This window comes from Hypanus sabinus, assembly GCF_030144855.1.
Source record: "Hypanus sabinus isolate sHypSab1 chromosome 5 unlocalized genomic scaffold, sHypSab1.hap1 SUPER_5_unloc_1, whole genome shotgun sequence".
In the NCBI taxonomy this organism is placed as follows: domain Eukaryota; kingdom Metazoa; phylum Chordata; class Chondrichthyes; order Myliobatiformes; family Dasyatidae; genus Hypanus; species Hypanus sabinus.
In genome coordinates this window covers 160,962-181,687 of record NW_026778917.1, presented here as the reverse complement: position 1 = coordinate 181,687, position 20,726 = coordinate 160,962, and the positions used below count along the sequence as shown (strand labels likewise).

At 54.4% G+C, this 20,726-nt stretch overlaps 2 protein-coding genes across 3 annotated transcripts in view; one reads left to right on the top strand and one right to left on the bottom strand.

Annotated features, from left to right (window-relative positions):
• nelfe (negative elongation factor complex member E) overlaps window positions 1–17,837 on the bottom strand; it is a 35,305-nt gene extending 17,468 nt beyond the window's left edge. The window contains exons 1-3 of the mRNA XM_059957484.1: window positions 17,699–17,837; window positions 11,647–11,716; window positions 3,909–4,054 (exon numbers count right to left, since the gene is read on the bottom strand). Of these exons, the coding sequence (XP_059813467.1) occupies window positions 3,909–4,054; window positions 11,647–11,716; window positions 17,699–17,773 (291 nt within the window). The 5' untranslated portion in view covers window positions 17,774–17,837. The remainder of the gene's footprint in view (window positions 1–3,908; window positions 4,055–11,646; window positions 11,717–17,698) is intronic.
• A 327-nt stretch (window positions 17,838–18,164) lies between these two features.
• The window catches only part of skic2 (SKI2 subunit of superkiller complex), a 159,323-nt gene continuing 156,761 nt past the window's right edge, over window positions 18,165–20,726 (top strand). For both annotated transcript variants that reach the window (XM_059957481.1, XM_059957482.1), the window contains exon 1: window positions 18,165–18,379. In XM_059957481.1, coding sequence (XP_059813464.1) covers window positions 18,361–18,379 — 19 coding nt within the window. In that variant the 5' untranslated portion in view covers window positions 18,165–18,360. The remainder of the gene's footprint in view (window positions 18,380–20,726) is intronic.

The window sequence follows — 20,726 nt, the reverse complement described above, 5'->3', positions numbered from 1 at the left end:
TCACACTTTTAAACGTATAACCATATAATAATCACAGCATGGAAACAGGCCATCTCGGCCCTCCTAGTCCGTGCTGAACTCCTAATCTCACCTGGTCCCACCTACCCGCACTCAGCCCATAACCCTCCACTCCCTTCCCGTCCATATACCTATCCAATTTTACCTTAAATGACACAACTGAACTGGCCTCTACTACTTCTACAAGAAGCTCATTCCACACAGATTAATTCCACACTTTTGTAGCAGTGAGAGGTTCAGAATGTCGTTTGAATTCTCCTGCCTGCTGGTTGGCACAGGTTTTCAGACCATTACCAGGTACTTCATCAGCTGCCTTGCAAGAGTTCATCCTCCTGAAAGAAAGCCTGACATCACAGGGTCATAGCTGCGGTTCTATTCTCCCTTTCAAAGGCATTGAGCTCGTCTGGGAGTGAAGCAATGCTGCCACTCCTGACGTTGGGTTTTGCTTGGTGGGAAGTAATGGCCTGCAAACCCTGCCAGAGTTTACGTGCATCCGATGTCGCCTCCAGCCTCGTACGGAATTGTTTCTTCACTCTTGAAATAGCGCTTCACAAGCCATACCAGGTTTTCTTGTACATACTTGGATTGCCAGACTTAAATGCTACAGCTATAGCCCTCAGCAGACAGTGAACCTCCTGGTTCATCAACAGCTTTTGGTTTGAGAAGGTACAGTAAGTTTTCGTAGTTACTCTCTCATCCACACAGGTTCTAATGAAATCTGACAGCTGCGGTGTACTCATCCAGGCTGAAAAGTGAATCGTGAATACTGATTCAGAGCAGACCTGGAAGCATTCCTGTGCCTCCCTGAGCCAGACGGTGTACACCCCAGACATCTGAAAGGGGCGGCTGAAGAGATTGTGGGGGCATTCGTAACAATCTTTCAAGAATCACTAGATTCCAGAATGGTTCCAGAGGACTGGAAAATTACAAATGTCACTCTGCTCTTTGAGAACAGAGAGAGGCAGAAGAAAGGAAACTATAGGCCAGTAATGGTTGGGAAGATGTTGGAGTCGATTACTAAGGATGAGATAGACAGGTCCTTTGTTCTGCAATGCTTTAGAAATTACCGAGTTACCCATAGCCCTCTATTTTTCTAATCTTCATGTACCTATCCAAGAGTTTCTTAAAAGTTCCTATTGTAAAGACCCCAGGGTAGTTGAAGGCACATGATAAAACAGGCCGTAGTCAGCAGGGTTTCGAGGGAAAATTTTGTCTGACAAATCTGTTGTAATTCCTTGAAGTAACAAGCAGGATAGACAAAGGAGAATCAGTTGATGTCATGTACTTGGATTGTCAGAAGGCCTTTGGCAAAGTGCCGCACATGAGGCTGCGAGCCCATGGTATTACAGGAAAAATTCAAGCAGGGCTGATTGGCAGGAGGCAAAGAGCGGGAACAAGGGAAGCCTTTTCTGGCTGCCTGCTGGTGATGTTCCCCGAGGGTCCCTGTTGCGACTGATTTTGTTAGTTATGTCAATGGTGGCCTTGCTAAGTTTGCAGGCGGTATGAAGATAGGTGGAGGGGCAAGTAGTTTTGAGGAAGTAGACAGGCTACAAAAGGACTTGGATTAGGAAAATGGGGAAAGAATACCATGTCGGAAAGTGTATGGTCACGCATGGGTAGAGAGAGGGCGAGGGGGGAGAGGGCCGGGGTCGAGAAGGCTGGGGGGGGGGGGAAGAGGGCCAGGGGGGAGAGGGCCGGGGTCGAGAAGGCTGGGGGGGGGGAGAGGGCCAGGGGGGAGAGGGCCAGGGGGGAGAGGGCGAGGGGGGGAGGCTGGGGGGGAGTGGGAGGTGGGAGAGAGGGAGGTGGAAGGGGAGAGAGGGAGGTGGAAGGGGAGAGACGGAGGGGGAGTAGGCTGCGTGAGAAACTGTTGGATCTGTGGGCCCCCCATGATGTTGCAGAGATCGGATTGTTTTGGGGATATTTTAGTTTCTGTATTGCTCCAACTGTAGACAATTTCTAACTGTTCTTTTCCTTGTGGTGTGAATACATATCAGTCTCACCTTTGTCTGCAGATTCACATGCAAATACTCAGCTGACTATGGAAAGAATACAGAACGAATTTAAAAATAACTTTTTGCTACACATTTGGTGATGAACAAGTACTGGTCTTTGTGGAAGCAGTCGTGTCGGGGTGCACTGGAGCCCAGGAGATGACCGTCCTAGTGTTGGAAGCCTGCCAGTGAGTGTGAGTGGGGGGCACGGTGAGAAAGGGGCTCATTCTGCTGTTGTTTGAGTTATTCTGCTTAAACAAGTTGTTTGGAATGTCAACAAATACACTCAAAAGCTTCTATAAATGTACCATGGAGAGCATTCTAACAGGCTGCATCACAGTCTGGTATGGAGGGGCTACTGCACAGGACCGAAAGAAGCTGCAGAGGGTTGTAAATTCAGTCAGCTCCATCTTGGGTACTAGCCTACAAAGTAGTCAGGACTTCTTCAGGGAACGATGTCTCAGAAAGGCAGCGTCCTTTATTAAAGACCCCTCCAGTACCCAGGGCATGCCATTTACTCACTGTTACCATCAGGGAGGAGGTACAGAAGCCTGAAGGCACACACTCAGCGATTCAAGAACAGCTTCTTCCCCTCTGCCATCCGATTCCTAAATGGACATTGAACCCTTGGATGCTACCTCACTTTTTTACTACATATTATTACTGTTTTTAGCATGATTTTTAATCTATTCAATATACATAGACTGCACTAATTTACTTATTTATTGTTATTATTATTTTATTTCCTATTTCTCTCTTCTATATTACATACTACATTGAAGTGCTACTGCTAGGTTAACAAATTTCACGTTACATGCCGGGATAATAAACCTGATTGTGGTTCTGACGTGGGGAGCATGTCACGATGGCACTAGTGTGTGTGGTTCCCCCAGCACATCCTCAGGTTGTGTTGGTTGTTAATTCACTGTCTGTGAAGGGCTGGAGAGGAAGGAATCTGATAAGAGAGAAAGGTGCATCATGGGGGGGGGGGCACCAGTGGATTTAAACTAGGTACAAGGGAGGGGGGAACCAGAGTGTAGGAACAGATGTATGGGAGAAGGAAGAAAAAGAAGACAGTAAAGTTCTTTGTACTGTTAGGTGAAGAAGTGGAGAATTTCTTAAATGCATCTATTTTAATGCTAGGAGCATTGTAAGAAAGGTGGGTGAGCTTAGAGCATGGATTGGTACCTGGAAATATGATGATGTAGCTATTAGTGAAACATGGTTACAGGAGGGGTGTGATTGACAACTAAATATTCCTGGATTTCGTTGCTTCAGGTGTGATAGAGTAGGAGGAGCCAGAGGAGGAGGTGTTGCATTGCTTGTCAGAGAAAATACTACAGCGGTGCTCTGGCAGGATAGATTAGAGGGCTCGTCTAGGAAGGCTATTTGGATGGAATTGAGGAATGGGAAAGGTGTAGTAACACCTTCCATAAATTAAGTCTGGTTTCATCAATGTAGAGAAAGCCGCATTGGGAGCACCTGGTTCAATAACTGTCTCATCCAAAGTGGATGTGGGGGAGATTAGTGAGAAGGGATAAGGGAATCACGAAGGGACTGATCACTGCAAAAAGTTCAAATAAGCCTTTGGAGATGGTGATAGGTACAGAGAATGATGTGTTGGATGTGGAACTCATGGGGTTGTAGACAAGGACAGGAGAACTATCACCGTGGAGATGGGGTGAGTGCAGATGTCCAGGAAATGGAAGAGATGAGGGTGGAGGAAAGGAAACTGTTCTTTGAAGGAGAAGTATCTCTGGTGTCCTGGAAAAGAAAGTCCCATCCTGGGAACGTGAGGCAGAGATGAAGGAACTGGGGAAAAGGCAATAGCACTTTTCCAGGGGACAGGGTAGAAAGAGATATCGTTAAGATACAATCTGAAATGGAAGCCTCTCTCACCTTCAGCTTTCCTTCCAGGGTTCGGGAGCGCTTGAAGCCCGAGTTCTTGTTCTCCGCTTTGATGGCGCTGATTGCTCCTGACTTCACCAGCATCTTGGCCTGCTCAGTGGCCGTGGCCGTGTCAACAAGGGGCTGGTCCGACAGTGCTGTGCAAGAGAGAGGACAGGATCACTGCAGCTCAAACAGTGCAGGCTCATGACATCGGACTCTACCGTCAATCTCCCACACCACCCTCCATTTGCTATTATCCATGTATTTACCCAAGACGTTTTTTTTTTAAAAATGTCCCGAATGTACCCATCTCTACCACCACCACGCCCAGCCGGAGTTCCGCGCACACCGCTCTCTGTGTAAAGAATTCCCGATCGGATGTATCCGTCTCTACCACCACCACGCCCGGCCGGCGTTCCGCGCACACCGCTCTCTGCGTAAACAATTCCCGATCGGATGCATCCGTCTCTACCACCACCACGCCCGGCCGGCGTTCCGCGCACACCGCTCTGTGCGTAAACAATTCCCGATCGGATGTATCCGTCTCTACCACCACCACGCCCGACCGGCTTTCCACGCACATCGCTCTCTGCGTAAACAATTCCCGATCGGATGTATCCGTCTCTACCACCACCACGCCCGGCCGGCTTTCCACGCACACCGCTCTCTGTGTAAAGAATTCCCGATCGGATGTATCCGTCTCTACCACCACCACGCCCGGCCGGCGTTCCGCGCACACCGCTCTCTGTGTAAAGAATTCCCGATCGGATGTATCCGTCTCTACCACCACCACGCCCGGCCGGCGTTCCGCGCACACCGCTCTCTGTGTAAACAATTCCCGATCAGATGTATCCGTCTCTACCACCACCACGCCCGGCCGGCGTTCCGCGCACACCGCTCTGTGTGTAAAGAATTCCCGATCGGATGTATCCGTCTCTACCACCACCACGCCCGGCCGGCGTTCCGCACACATCGCTCTCTGCGTAAAGAATTCCCGATCGGATGTATCCGTCTCTACCACCACCACGCCCGGCCGGCTTTCCACGCACACCGCTCTCTGTGTAAAGAATTCCCGATCGGATGTATCCGTCTCTACCACCACCACGCCCGGCCGGCGTTCTGCGGACACCGCTCTGTGTGTAAACAATTCCCGATCGGATGTATCCATCACTACCACCACCACGCCCGGCCGGCGTTCCACGCACACCGCTCTCTGTGTAAACAATTCCCGATCGGATGTATCCGTCTCTACCACCACCACGCCCGGCCGGCGTTCCACGCACACCGCTCTGTGCGTAAACAATTCCCGATCGGATGCATCCGTCTCTACCACCACCTCGCCCGGCCGGCGTTCCGCGCACACCGCTCTCTGCGTAAACAATTCCCGATCGGATGTATCCGTCTCTACCACCACCACGCCCGGCCGGCTTTCCACGCACACCGCTCTCTGCGTAAACAATTCCCGATCGGATGTATCCGTCTCTACCACCACCACGCCCGGCCGGCGTTCCACGCACACTGCTCTGTGTGTAAAGACTTCCCGATCGGATGCATCCGTCTCTACCACCACCACGCCCGGCCGGCGTTCCACGCACACCGCTCTCTGTGTAAACAATTCCCGATCGGATGTATCCGTCTCTACCACCACCACGCCCAGCCGGCGTTCCGCGCACACCGCTCTGTGTGTAAACAATTCCCGATCGGATGCATCCGTCTCTACCACCACCTCGCCCGGCCGGCTTTCCACGCACACCGCTCTCTGTGTAAAGAATTCCCGATCGGATGCATCCGTCTCTACCACCACCACGCCCGGCCGGCGTTCCGCGCACACCGCTCTCTGCGTAAACAATTCCCGATCGGATGTATCCGTCTCTACCACCACCACGCCCGGCCGGCGTTCCACGCACACCGCTCTCTGTGTAAACAATTCCCGATCGGATGTATCCGTCTCTACCACCACCACGCCCAGCCGGCGTTCCGCGCACACCGCTCTGTGTGTAAACAATTCCCGATCGGATGCATCCGTCTCTACCACCACCTCGCCCGGCCGGCTTTCCACGCACACCGCTCTCTGTGTAAAGAATTCCCGATCGGATGCATCCGTCTCTACCACCACCACGCCCGGCCGGCGTTCCGCGCACACCGCTCTCTGCGTAAACAATTCCCGATCGGATGTATCCGTCTCTACCACCACCACGCCCGGCCGGCTTTCCACGCACACCGCTCTCTGCGTAAACAATTCCCGATCGGATGTATCCGTCTCTACCACCACCACGCCCGGCCGGCGTTCCACGCACACTGCTCTGTGTGTAAAGACTTCCCGATCGGATGCATCCGTCTCTACCACCACCACGCCCGGCCGGCGTTCCGCGCACACCGCTCTGTGCGTAAACAATTCCCGATCGGATGTATCCATCACTACCACCACCACGCCCGGCCGGCTTTCCACGCACACCGCTCTGTGCGTAAACAATTCCCGATCGGATGTATCCGTCTCTACCACCACCACGCCCGACCGGCTTTCCACGCACATCGCTCTCTGCGTAAACAATTCCCGATCGGATGTATCCGTCTCTACCACCACCACGCCCAGCCGGCGTTCCGCGCACACCGCTCTGTGTGTAAACAATTCCCGATCGGATGCATCCGTCTCTACCACCACCACGCCCGGCCGGCGTTCCACGCACACCGCTCTGTGTAAACAATTCCCGATCGGATGTATCCGTCTCTACCACCACCACGCCCGGCCGGCTTTCCACGCACACCGCTCTCTGCGTAAACAATTCCCGATCGGATGTATCCGTCTCTACCACCACCACGCCCGGCCGGCTTTCCACGCATACCGCTCTCTGTGTAAAGAATTCCCGATCGGATGTATCCGTCTCTACCACCACCACGCCCGGCCGGCTTTCCACGCACACCGCTCTCTGCGTAAACAATTCCCGATCGGATGTATCCGTCTCTACCACCACCACGCCCGGCCGGCTTTCCACGCACACCGCTCTCTGCGTAAACAATTCCCGATCGGATGTATCCGTCTCTACCACCACCACGCCCGGCCGGCGTTCCGCGCACACCGCTCTCTGCGTAAACAATTCCCGATCGGATGTATCCATCACTACCACCACCACGCCCGGCCGGCGTTCCGCGCACACCGCTCTGTGTAAACAATTCCCGATCGGATGTATCCGTCTCTACCACCACCACGCCCGGCCGGCTTTCCACGCACACCGCTCTCTGTGTAAAGAATTCCCGATCGGATGTATCCGTCTCTACCACCACCACGCCCGGCCGGCGTTCCGCGCACACCGCTCTGTGTGTAAACAATTCCCGATCGGATGTATCCGTCTCTACCACCACCACGCCCGGCCTGCGTTCCGCGCACACCGCTCTATGCGTAAACAATTCCCGATCGGATGTATCCGTCTCTACCACCACCACGCCTGGCCGGCGTTCCGCGCACACCGCTCACTGCGTAAAGAATTCCCGATCGGATGTATCCGTCTCTACCACCACCACGCCCGGCCGGCATTCCGCGCACACCGCTCTCTGTGTAAAGAATTCCTGATCGGATGTATCCGTCTCTACCACCACCACGCCCGGCTGGCATTCCGCGCACACCGCTCTCTGTGTAAAGAATTCCCGATCGGATGTATCCGTCTCTACCACCACCACGCCTGGCCGGCGTTCCGCGCACACCGCTCTGTGTGTAAACAATTCCCGATCGGATGTATCCGTCTCTACCACCACCACGCCCGGCCGGCTTTCCACGCACACTGCTCTGTGTGTAAAGACTTCCCGATCGGATGTATCCGTCTCTACCACCACCACGCCCGGCCGGCGTTCCGCGCACACCGCTCTCTGCGTAAACAATTCCCGATCGGATGTATCCGTCTCTACCACCACCACGCCCGGCCGGCGTTCCGCGCACACCGCTCTCTGCGTAAACAATTCCCGATCGGATGTATCCGTCTCTACCACCACCACGCCCGGCCGGCTTTCCACGCACACCGCTCTGTGTAAACAATTCCCGATCGGATGTATCCATCACTACCACCACCACGCCCGGCCGGCGTTCCGCGCACACCGCTCTGTGCGTAAACAATTCCCGATCGGATGTATCCGTCTCTACCACCACCACGCCCGGCCGGCGTTCCGCGCACACCGCTCTGTGCGTAAACAATTCCCGATCGGATGCATCCGTCTCTACCACCACCTCGCCCGGCCGGCTTTCCACGCACACTGCTCTGTGTGTAAAGACTTCCCGATCGGATGTATCCGTCTCTACCACCACCACGCCTGGCCGGCGTTCCGCGCACACCGCTCACTGCGTAAAGAATTCCCGATCGGATGTATCCGTCTCTACCACCACCACGCCCGGCCGGCGTTCTGCGGACACCGCTCTGTGTGTAAACAATTCCCGATCGGATGTATCCATCTCTACCACCACCACGCCCGGCCGGCGTTCCGCGCACACCGCTCTCTGTGTAAACAATTCCCGATCGGATGCATCCGTCTCTACCACCACCTCGCCCGGCCGGCTTTCCACGCACACTGCTCTGTGTGTAAAGACTTCCCGATCGGATGTATCCGTCTCTACCACCACCACGCCCGGCCGGCATTCCGCGCACACCGCTCTCTGTGTAAACAATTCCCGATCGGATGTATCCATCACTACCACCACCACGCCCGGCCGGCGTTCCGCGCACACCGCTCTGTGTGTAAACAATTCCCGATCGGATGTATCCGTCTCTACCACCACCACGCCCGGCCGGCGTTCCACGCACACCGCTCTCTGTGTAAAGAATTCCCGATCGGATGTATCCGTCTCTACCACCACCACGCCCGGCCGGCTTTCCACGCACACTGCTCTGTGTGTAAAGACTTCCCGATCGGATGTATCCGTCTCTACCACCACCACGCCCGGCCGGCGTTCCGCGCACACCGCTCTCTGCGTAAAGAATTCCCGATCGGATGTATCCGTCTCTACCACCACCACGCCCGGCCGGCGTTCCGCGCACACCGCTCTGTGTGTAAACAATTCCCGATCGGATGTATCCGTCTCTACCACCACCACGCCCGGCCGGCGTTCCACGCACACCGCTCTCTGTGTAAAGAATTCCCGATCGGATGTATCCGTCTCTACCACCACCACGCCCGGCCGGCTTTCCACGCACACTGCTCTGTGTGTAAAGACTTCCCGATCGGATGTATCCGTCTCTACCACCACCACGCCCGGCCGGCGTTCCGCGCACACCGCTCTCTGCGTAAAGAATTCCCGATCGGATGTATTACAAAAAACCCCACAAAAGATAACAAACACAATAAACATATACACATCGTACAGCTTATATACACAGATTGATGTTATGTCCATAAAGTGAACTAGGCACGGGTGTCTCTACTCTGACAGGAACTGATAAAGTATTGATGATGAAGGGTCTTCAGCCTGAAATCTTTTTAATCATTTCCATAGATGCTGCCTGGCCTGCTGAGTTCCTCCAGCAGTTTGTGTGTTGCTTCGATTTCCTGCAATGGCAGATTTTCTCGTGTTTGTGATAAAGTAGAGGTGGTTGGGTGTGTGGAGGGGTGGGGTACTGGGTGGAGGTGCTGATCAGCCTTACTGCTTGAAAATACCCTGGTATTAGCCATTTCCACCCTGGGAAAAAGTCTCTAGCTGCAACACCTTATACACCCCTATCAAGGCCCCTCGTATTCTCCTTTCCAAACAGAAAAGCTCCATTTCACTCAGAAGTCGAGGGAAGCATCTTTCTGTGTCACAGAATGTAGCACTGTACAGAATAGTGAAGGCCCTTCAGCCCACAATATTGTACCGACCCTTTAAGCTATTCTAAGATCAACCAATTTCTATCCTTAATGTCTATTTTTTCCTTTTCAAGGTGGATGGGGGTTCTGTCGAAGACCCTGACCTGGAGCCACACTCAAACTTCGGGTCTTTTTGGCAGTGGGACTCGCTTCCAGAGCTCATTGACTGGCCATTTTTCCACATCCCTTTGACGTAGCCTAGAAGATGAGCATGCCTTTGTGGCAGTGGGACTCGCTTGCCATTGCCGCCAACTGAAGTGGAAGATCAGAGACTGCGGATCAGCCGTCGGGGGCCCTGTGTTCAGCAAATCACACGTTCTCCCGTTGGTGGGGGAGAGGGATTGTTGCCTATTCTCCAGTCAGAGGACTCAGGAAAGAGTGACATGGCAGACTTACAAGTTGTTTGATCTCTCCTCTCGCTGTGAAAGGGTGACACGTCCCTGTCACTTAATTGGGGAGAGAGTGAATGATTGGTTTTTGTTGTGCCGCAGATCGTGGTCTTTCTTGAGGGTTTTGCTGTTGCTTGCTTGGTGGGTGGAAGGTGCTGATGCTTTGTTTTGCTGAAGTGGGGAGGCGATGGTCATTACTTGTGCGTGGGAGGGTGTAGAGGGACTTTGGGGTTTTATCGTTTTTACTGTCACTTGTTCTTCGAGGCACTCTTCAGTTTTCATGGCTGTCTGTGAAGAGTAAGAATTTCAGGTTGAATATCGTATACATCCTCTGACATTAAATGGAACCATCGACCTTGAGGGATTGATGGGCGTGGACCCCAAAATCACTCTGTTCCTCCACTGTGCCAAGAATCCTGCCAATAACCCTGTAGTCTGCCTTTGAATTCAATATTCCAAACTCACACGCCCTTGGATTGAACTCCACCTGTCATTTCTCAGCCCAGCTCTGCATCCTGTCAATGTTCCATTGTAACCTTCGGCAACCCCCTTGACTGTCCACAACACCATCAATTTCCACTCATCAATGACAGGCGAACAGTGACCATCTGGCCCCTCGACTGTCCACAACACCATCAATTTCCACTCATCAATGACAGGCGAACAGTGACCATCTGGCCCCTCGACTGTCCACAACACCATCAATTTCCACTCATCAATGACAGGCGAACAGTGACCATCTGGCCCCTCGACTGTCCACAACACCATCAATTTCCACTCATCAATGACAGGCGAACAGTGACCATCTGGCCCCTAGACTGTCCACAACACCATCAACCTCCACTCATCAATGACAGGCGAACAGTGACCATCTGGCCACTACGGACAAATTGCAGCAGCAGCAGGAAATCTCGCTGAGACACCACATATTCATCGACAGGATGCTTCGCTACTGGATGGCCAGCGAAGCCCCGAGGAAGCTCACGGACGGAAGGTATAATTGTGAGACACCAGTGATTCTGCAGATGCCGGAAATCCTGAACAACACACATAAAATGCTGCAGGAACTACACAGTCAAGACACTTCATCAGGACTGGACAAAAAAGGGATCACCTTCACCTTCCCCGACAGGATAAGAGATGAGGAAAGGGAAAGGAGATCACTGGGAGGTGATAGGTGAGACCAGGAGAGGGGGAAAGTGTGGCAGCTGAGGGGAATGAAGTGAGAATGTGGGAGGTGATAGGTAGAAGAGGTAAAAGGCTGGAGAAAAAAGGAGAGGAGTGACAGGAGAGCCAGAATGGGGAATGGAGACAGAGAGGAGAAGGAGGGAGAAACTGATGTCGATGCATCTGTTTGGAGTCCAGCCAGACAGGATACGAGATGTCGCTCCTCCAACTTGATTGTGGCCACCATGGGAGGCAGGTGAGGGCATTTGATGAGGGGATGAGAGAATGGGTAGAGGTGGGAATGTCGTTACAGATTTGTTTTGAGCAGCTTGCAGATGCGGACAGCAGAGGAAAGCAAAACTCACATCGTTTGATGCCACCTTGACTGGTCTGTGAACCCGAACTCTGCTTCTTCAGAGCCAGTAGCGCTTTCTTCTGCAGACAGAACACTCAGGGTCAGAGTCCCAGCGACCGACAGCTGTCCTGTCCGAACCGGAGCCCCTCCCACACTCCTCTCCTCCCCCATCTCCCCCCACACACAGAACACAGGGACAGGGTCCCAGTCACCGACAGTTATCCTGTCCGAACCGGAGCCCCTCCCACACTCCTCTCCTCCCCCATCTCCCCCCACACACAGAACACAGGGACAGGGTCCCAGTCACCGACAGTTATCCTGTCCGAACCGAAGCCCCTCCCACACTCCTCTCCTCCCCCATCTCCCCCCACACACAGAACACAGGGACAGGGTCCCAGTCACCGACAGTTATCCTGTCCGAACCGGAGCCCCTCCCACACTCCTCTCCTCCCCCATCTCCCCCCACACACAGAACACAGGGACAGGGTCCCAGTCACCGACAGTTATCCTGTCCGAACCGGAGCCCCTCCCACACTCCTCTCCTCCCCCATCTCCCCCCACACACAGAACACAGGGACAGGGTCCCAGTCACCGACAGTTATCCTGTCCGAACCGAAGCCCCTCCCACACTCCTCTCCTCCCCCATCTCCCCCCACACACAGAACACAGGGACAGGGTCCCAGTCACCGACAGTTATCCTGTCCGAACCAGAGCCCCTCCCACACTCCTCTCTCCCCCCACACACAGAACACTCAGGGACAGAGTCCCAGCGACCGACAGCTGTCCTGTCCGAACCGGAGCCCCTCCCACACTCCTCTCCTCCCCCATCTCCCCCCACACACAGAACACAGGGACAGGGTCCCAGAGTCCTGTCCAGTCTAAAAACCATCGTCTCCCCACTTAACACAGAATACCGCCACTCCCACCTTGGCAAGCACCCCTCCAACATCACAACTGCTTTCACCCCACCACTTCCTGCTCCTACAGCTCCTGCCCTTTAGCAGTATCGTCCTCCATTCCAAAGGATACCCCACAGTTTCCTCTCATTTTTTCCACAATCAGCTCCCTCTCTCCCTCATACCCTCCCACTCTCCCCACAGGATGTCCACCTCCTACCCTACCCCTCCCCCTCGACCTCCTACCCACCTTCAGCCCTTATCCTCTACCACTGCCTCCCTCCTCTCCTCCACTCCCCCACTCCATTGTCCTACCTTCCCCCATTCCCCAACCCACCCTCCCCTCCGATTGACCTTCCCCTTCCTCTTCTCCGACTCACCCTCCACCCTACCCCCAACCTTCCCTCCTCCTCCCACTCTCTCCACAGGATGTCCACCTCCTACTCTACTCCTCCCCCTCCTACCCACCTTCAACCCTTATCCTCTACCACCGCCTCCCTCCTCTCCTCCACTCCTAATCCCCCTCTCCATTGTCCTACCTTCCCCCATTCCCTGACCCACCCTCCCCTCCGATTGACTTTTCCCTCTTCTCTGACCCACCCTCCCCCCTACCCCCAACCTTTCCTCCTCCCACTCTCTCCACAGGATGTCCACCTCCTACCCTACCCCTACCCCTTCCTTGACCTCCTACCCACCTTCTGCCCTTATCATCTACCTCCTCTCCTCCACTCCCAATCCCCCTCTCCATTGTCCTACCTTCCCATAATCACCGACCCAGCCTCCCCTCCGATTGGTCTTCCCCTTCTCTGACCCTACCCCCAACCTTCCCTCCTCCCCTTCTGCCATAATGGAATGGTGGAGCAGACTCAATGAGCTGAATGGCCTAATTCTGCTCCTGTGCCTCATGGGCAAACTCCCTCCCAAATATGGCAGGGGGATGGGAACCAGGATGATAAGAGCTAAAGATGAGCCCGCAGGTTTACAAGATGACAGTAGTATGAATGTAAGGAAGGACAAGCCAGGATTCGGTACAAATGCAGACAAAGCAATGAGTTAAATTGTACCAGAAAGGCAAAACTCAAAAGAGTTAAGAATACTGGACTGAAGGTGTTGTATTTAAATGCACATAGCATCTGGAGATTGGTTGGTAGAACGTTGTGGGCACCACTGAGTCGTGGCTGAAAGAAGGCCATAGTTGGGAGTTTAACATCAATACCTTTGTATTGAAAGGACAGGAAGGCAGCGATGTGGCTCTGTTGGCAAGAGATGGAATTACATCTTCAGAAAGAGATGACATTGAAGAAGTGGCAGATGGAATACAGTGTTGGGAAATGTATGATAATGCATTCTGGTAAAAAGAACAATAGTGCAGAATATTACCTAGATAGGGAGAAGGTTCAAACATCAGAGGTGTGAAGGTACTTGGGACTCCCAGAAGGTTAATTTACCAGTTGAGTCTGAGGCAAATGCAATGTTGACATTTATTTTGAGGGAAAAATATAAAAGAGATAATGCGAGCCTTTAGTCAGGCTGCACTTGGAGTATTGTCAGCAGATTTGGGCCCTTTATTTCAAAAAGGATGTGTTGTCACTGGAGAGAAACCAGGAGGTTCACCAGGACGATTCCAGGAATGAAGGGGTTTGGCAGCCTTGGGCCTGCGCTCACTGGAATTTAGAAAAATACGGGGGGACCCCATTGAGTGTTGAAAGCACTAGATAGTTGGGATGTGGAGAGGATGTTCCCTATGGTTGCTATGGTGGGTTTATCCGGAACTAGAGGGCGCAGCCTCAGAACAGAGGTAAGGGGGCATTTTATTTTAGCCGGAGAGCAGTGACTTTGGGGAATGCTCTGTCACAGACTGTGGTGGTGACTTTGGGGAATGCTCTGTCACAGACTGTGGTGGTGACTTTGGGAAATGCTCTGTCACAGACTGTGGTGGTGTCTTTGGGGAATGCTCTGTCACAGACTGTGGTGGTGTCTTTGGGGAATGCTCTGTCACAGACTGCGGTGGTGACTTTGGGGAATGCTCTGTCACAGACTGCGGTGGTGACTTTGGGGAATGCTCTGTCACAGACTGCGGTGGTGACTTTGGGGAATGCTCTGTCACAGACTGCGGCGGTGTCTTTGGGGAATGCTCTGTCACAGACTGTGGTGGTGTCTTTGGGGAATGCGCTGTCACAGACTGTGGTGGTGACTTTGGGGAATGCTCTGTCACAGACTGTGGTGGTGACTTTGGGGAATGCTCTGTCACTGACTGTGGTGGTGTCTTTGGGGAATGCTCTGTCACAGACTGCGGTGGTGTCTTTGGGGAATGCTCTGTCACAGACTGTGGTGGTGACTTTGGGGAATGCTCTGTCACAGACTGTGGTGGTGTCTTTGGAGAATGCTCTGTCACAGACTGCGGTGGTGACTTTGGGGAATGCGCTGTCACAGACTGTGGTGGTGACTTTGGGGAATGCTCTGTCACAGACTGTGGTGGTGACTTTGGGGAATGCTCTGTCACAGACTGTGGTGGTGTCTTTGGAGAATGCTCTGTCACAGACTGCGGTGGTGACTTTGGGGAATGCTCTGTCACAGACTGTGGTGGTGTCTTTGGAGAATGCTCTGTCACAGACTGCGGTGGTGACTTTGGGGAATGCTCTGTCACAGACTGTGGTGGTGTCTTTGGGGAATGCTCTGTCACAGACTGTGGTGGTGTCTTTGGAGAATGCTCTGTCACAGACTGCGGTGGTGACTTTGGGGAATGCTCTGTCACAGACTGTGGTGGTGTCTTTGGAGAATGCTCTGTCACAGACTGTGGTGGTGTCTTTGGAGAATGCTCTGTCACAGACTGTGGTGGTGTCTTTGGAGAATGCTCTGTCACAGACTGCGGTGGTGACTTTGGGGAATGCTCTGTCACAGACTGTGGTGGTGTCTTTGGAGAATGCTCTGTCACAGACTGTGGTGGTGTCTTTGGGGAATGCTCTGTCACAGACTGTGGTGGTGACATTGGGGAATGCTCTGTCACAGACTGTGGTGGTGACATTGGGGAATGCTCTGTCACAGACTGTGGTGGTGACTTTGGGGAATGCTCTGTCACAGACTGTGGTGGTGTCTTTGGGGAATGCTCTGTCACAGACTGTGGTGGTGTCTTTGAAGAATGCTCTGTCACAGACTGCGGTGGTGTCTTTGGAGAATGCTCTGTCACAGACTGCGGTGGTGACTTTGGGGAATGCTCTGTCACAGACTGTGGTGGTGTCTTTGGGGAATGCTCTGTCACAGACTGTGGTGGTGTCTTTGGGGAATGCTCTGTCACAGACTGTGGTGGTGTCTTTGGAGAATGCTCTGTCACAGTGTGGTGGTGTCTTTGGGGAATGCTCTGTCACAGACTGTGGTGGTGTCTTTGGGGAATGCTCTGTCACAGACTGTGGTGGTGTCTTTGGGGAATGCTCTGTCACAGACTGTGGTGGTGACTTTGGGGAATGCTCTGTCACAGACTGTGGTGGTGTCTTTGGGGAATGCTCTGTCACAGTGTGGTGGTGTCTTTGGGGAATGCTCTGTCACAGACTGTGGTGGTGACTTTGGGGAATGCTCTGTCACAGACTGTGGTGGTGACTTTGGGGAATGCTCTGTCACAGACTGTGGTGGTGACTTTGGGGAATGCTCTGTCACAGACTGTGGTGGTGTCTTTGGGGAATGCTCTGTCACAGACTGTGGTGGTGACTTTGGGGAATGCTCTGTCACAGACTGTGGTGGTGTCTTTGGGGAATGCTCTGTCACAGACTGTGGTGGTGTCTTTGGGGAATGCTCTGTCACAGACTGTGGTGGTGTCTTTGGGGAATGCTCTGTCACAGACTGTGGTGGTGTCTTTGGGGAATGCTCTGTCACAGACTGTGGTGGTGTCTTTGGGGAATGCTCTGTCACAGACTGTGGTGGTGTCTTTGGGGAATGCTCTGTCACAGACTGTGGTGGTGTCTTTGGGGAATGCTCTGTCACAGACTGTGGTGGTGTCTTTGGGGAATGCTCTGTCACAGACTGTGGTGGTGACTTTGGGGAATGCTCTGTCACAGACTGTGGTGGTGTCTTTGGGGAATGCTCTGTCACAGACTGTGGTGGTGTCTTTGGGGAATGCTCTGTCACAGACTGTGGTGGTGACTTTGGGGAATGCTCTGTCACAGACTGTGGTGGTGTCTTTGGAGAATGCTCTGTCACAGACTGTGGTGGTGTCTTTGGGGAATGCTCTGTCACAGACTGTGGTGGTGTCTTTGGGGAATGCTCTGTCACAGACTGTGGTGGTGTCTTTGGGGAATGCTCTGTCACAGACTGTGGTGGTGTCTTTGGGGAATGCTCTGTCACAGACTGTGGTGGTGTCTTTGGGGAATGCTCTGTCACAGACTGTGGTGGTGACTTTGGAGAATGCTCTGTCACAGACTGTGGTGGTGTCTTTGGGGAATGCTCTGTCACAGACTGTGGTGGTGTCTTTGGGGAATGCTCTGTCACAGACTGTGGTGGTGTCTTTGGGGAATGCTCTGTCACAGTGTGGTGGTGTCTTTGGGTAATGCTCTGTCACAGTGTGGTGGTGTCTTTGGGGAATGCTCTGTCACAGACTGTGGTGGTGTCTTTGGGGAATGCTCTGTCACAGTGTGGTGGTGTCTTTGGGGAATGCTCTGTCACAGACTGTGGTGGTGTCTTTGGGGAATGCTCTGTCACAGACTGTGGTGGTGACTTTGGGGAATGCTCTGTCACAGACTGCGGTGGTGTCTTTGGGGAATGCTCTGTCACAGACTGTGGTGGTGACTTTGGGAAATGCTCTGTCACAGACTGTGGTGGTGTCTTTGGGGAATGCTCTGTCACAGACTGTGGTGGTGTCTTTGGGGAATGCTCTGTCACAGACTGTGGTGGTGTCTTTGGGGAATGCTCTGTCACAGACTGTGGTGGTGTCTTTGGGGAATGCTCTGTCACAGACTGTGGTGGTGACTTTGGGGAATGCTCTGTCACAGACTGAGGTGGTGTCTAGGTCCGCGGAAGTTGATAGTTTTCTGGTCAGGCCATCAAAGGATTTGGCGAGAAGGCAGGTGTGGGGGACGCGTTGTACCTGGGAATAGCGGAGCAGATTACCCGGAATCCGCTCCTGTACTTTACTGACGCTTTCCTCCCTCCCTATTCCCCTCTCCCCACCCCGCCGACCTTTTTCTTCAGCTTGTTGTACTTTCTCTGCAAGGCTTCCTCCTCCTCACTGAGAACGGCGGGGAAAAGCGCCATTGCGCCCGGCTGGCCTCCACGGCGCACGGTGTTGACGTCAACGCCTTCGCGGCGTCAAGCCAGCTCTCAAACGTCATTGGCTGGATGTACTGTCAGTCAGAAGGGAGGCCGACCCGGGGGAACTGCCCGGATCTCTCACCGCGCCGCTGACCTCGGCGTCGGCGGGAACGGCCTCGGTCTTCTGTGTTGTTCAAGTACGTCATGTCCGTGACAACGAATCGTGACGCTGCTCCGCCCCTTGCCGGTCATCTTTGTTACAGGCAAACGTCACATAAACTGAGCCGGCCATTTTTCCTATGGGCATCACATCAAGGCAAAGGGGTTGGCCATATTTATTACAGGCACAGTTTCACGCCCCGTAACGGTCAGCCGATCATTTCCGCCATCTTTGTTGTGGGCGTGGGACCTGAAAGCGGTTTAAACCCTTTCGAAGGGGCGTGTGACCAGGGTGACGGGAGCTGAGGGGCTCCGGAGCCATCAAGTTTCTTTCCGCGGTGAAATAATAGGACTACGCAATGTGAAAAGCGGGGAGAGGGATAAGTAATTTGCTCTTCCGGGCGAGAGGTCAGCGGGCTCGCTGGGCAGAGATGGAGCGGGAGAGACTCGGTGAGAATCGGGTGGGAGGGAGCGGCGGTGGGGTGGGGAGGAGGTTCAAGAGGTTTCTGGAGGTGGGGGAGGTTCAGGAGGTTTCTGGAGGTGGGGAGGAGGTTCAGGAGGTTTCTGGGGGTGGGGAGGAGGTTCAGGAGGTTTCTGGAGGTGGGGGAGGTTCAGGAGGTTTCTGGAGGTGGGGAGGAGGTTTCTGGGGGTAGGGGGAGGTTCAGGAGGTTTCTGGGGGTGGGGAGGAGGTTCAGGAGGTTTCTGGAGGTGGGGGAGGTTCAGGAGGTTTCTGGAGGTGGGGAGGAGGTTCAGGAGGTTTCTGGGGGTGGGGAGGAGGTTCAGGAGGTTTCTGGAGGTGGGGAGGAGGTTCAGGAGGTTTCTGGAGGTGGGGAGGAGGTTTCTAGGGGTGGGGAGGAGGTTCAGGAGGTTTCTGGAGGTGGGGAGGAGGTTCAGGAGGTTTCTGGGGGTGGGGGGAGGTTCAGGAGGTTTCTGGCGGTAGGGGGAGATCCAGGAGGTTTCTGGCGGTAGGGGGAGATCCAGGAGGTTTCTGGAGGTGGGGGGAGGTTCAGGAGGTTTTTTGGGGGTAGGGGAGGTTTCTGGCAGTAGGGGGAGGTTCAGGAGGTTTCTGGGGGTAGGGGAGGTTTCTGGCAGTAGGGGGAGGTTCAGGAGGTTTCTGGGGGTAGGGGGAGTTTCAGGAGGTTTCTGGGGGTAGGGGAGGTTTCTGGCAGTAGGGGGAGGTTCAAGAGGTTTCTGGGGGTAGGGGAGGTTTCTGGAGGTAGGGGGAGGTTCAGGAGGTTTCTGGGGGTAGGGGAGGTTTCTGGAGGTAGGGGGAGGTTCAGGAGGTTTCTGGGGGTAGGGGAGGTTACTGGCAGTAGGGGGAGGTTCAGGAGGTTTCTGGGGGTAGGGGAGGTTTCTGGCAGTAGGGGGAGTTTCTGGGGTAGGGGAGGTTTCTGGGGGTAGGGGGAGTTTCAGGAGGTTTCTGGAGGTAGGGGGAGGTTCAGGAGGTTTCTGGCAGTAGGGGGAGTTTCAGGAGGTTTCGGGGGTAGGGGAGGTTCAGGAGGTTTCTGGGGGTAGGGGAGGTTTCTGGCAGTAGGGGGAGGTTCAAGAGGTTTCTGGGGGTAGGGGAGGTTTCTGGCAGTAGGGGGAGGTTCAAGAGGTTTCTGGGGGTAGGGGAGGTTTCTGGAGGTAGAGGGAGGTTCAGGAGGTTTCTGGGGGTAGGGGAGGTTTCTGGCAGTAGGGGGAGTTTCTGGGGGTAGGGGAGGTTTCTGGGGGTAGGGGGAGTTTCAGGAGGTTTCTGGAGGTAGGGGGAGGTTCAGGTTTCTGGGGGTAGGGGGAGATCCAGGAGGTTTCTGGAGGTGGGGGGAGGTTCAGGAGGTTTCTGGGGGTAGGGGAGGTTTCGGGCAGTAGGGGGAGGTTCACGAGGTTTCTGGGGGTAGGGGGAGGTTCAGGAATTTGATGGGAGCAATGCTGGGAGGGTGAGGGGCGAAAGTCCTCACGGAAGGGAAAAGTGGATTGTATTGGGTCAAACGTGAAGAGACCTGGGGATGAGGACAGACCAGGTGGGGGTGATTAGGGACACTGGGGTGAGGACAGACCAGGTGGGGGTGATTGGGGACACTGGGGTGAGGACGGATCAGGTGGGGGTGATTGGGGACACTGGGGTGAGGACAGACCAGGTGGGAGTGATTGGGGACACTGGGGTGAGGACAGACCAGGTGGGAGTGATTGGGGACACTGGGGTGAGGACGGATCAGGTGGGGGTGATTAGGGACACTGGGGATGAGGACAGACCAGGTGGGAGTGATTGGGGACACTGGGGTGAGGACGGATCAGGTGGGAGTGATTAGGGACACTGGGGTGAGGACAGACCAGGTGGGAGTGATTGGGGACACTGGGGTGAGGACGGATCAGGTGGGAGTGATTGGGGACACTGGGGTGAGGACGGATCAGGTGGGAGTGATTGGGGACACTGGGGTGAGGACAGACCAGGTGGGGGTGATTGGGGACACTGGGGTGAGGACAGACCAGGTGGGGGTGATTGGGGACACTGGGGTGAGGACAGACCAGGTGGGGGTGATTGGGGACACTGGGGTGAGGACAGACCAGGTGGGGGTGATTGGGGACACTGGGGTGAGGACAGACCAGGTGGGGGTGATTGGGGACACTGGGGTGAGGACAGACCAGGTGGGGGTGATTGGGGACACTGGGGTAAGGACAGACCAGGTGGGGGTGATTAGGGACACTGGGGTGAGGACAGACCAGGTGGGGGTGATTGGGGACACTGGGGTGAGGACAGACCAGGTGGGGGTGATTGGGGACACTGGGGTGAGGACAGACCAGGTGGGGGTGATTGGGG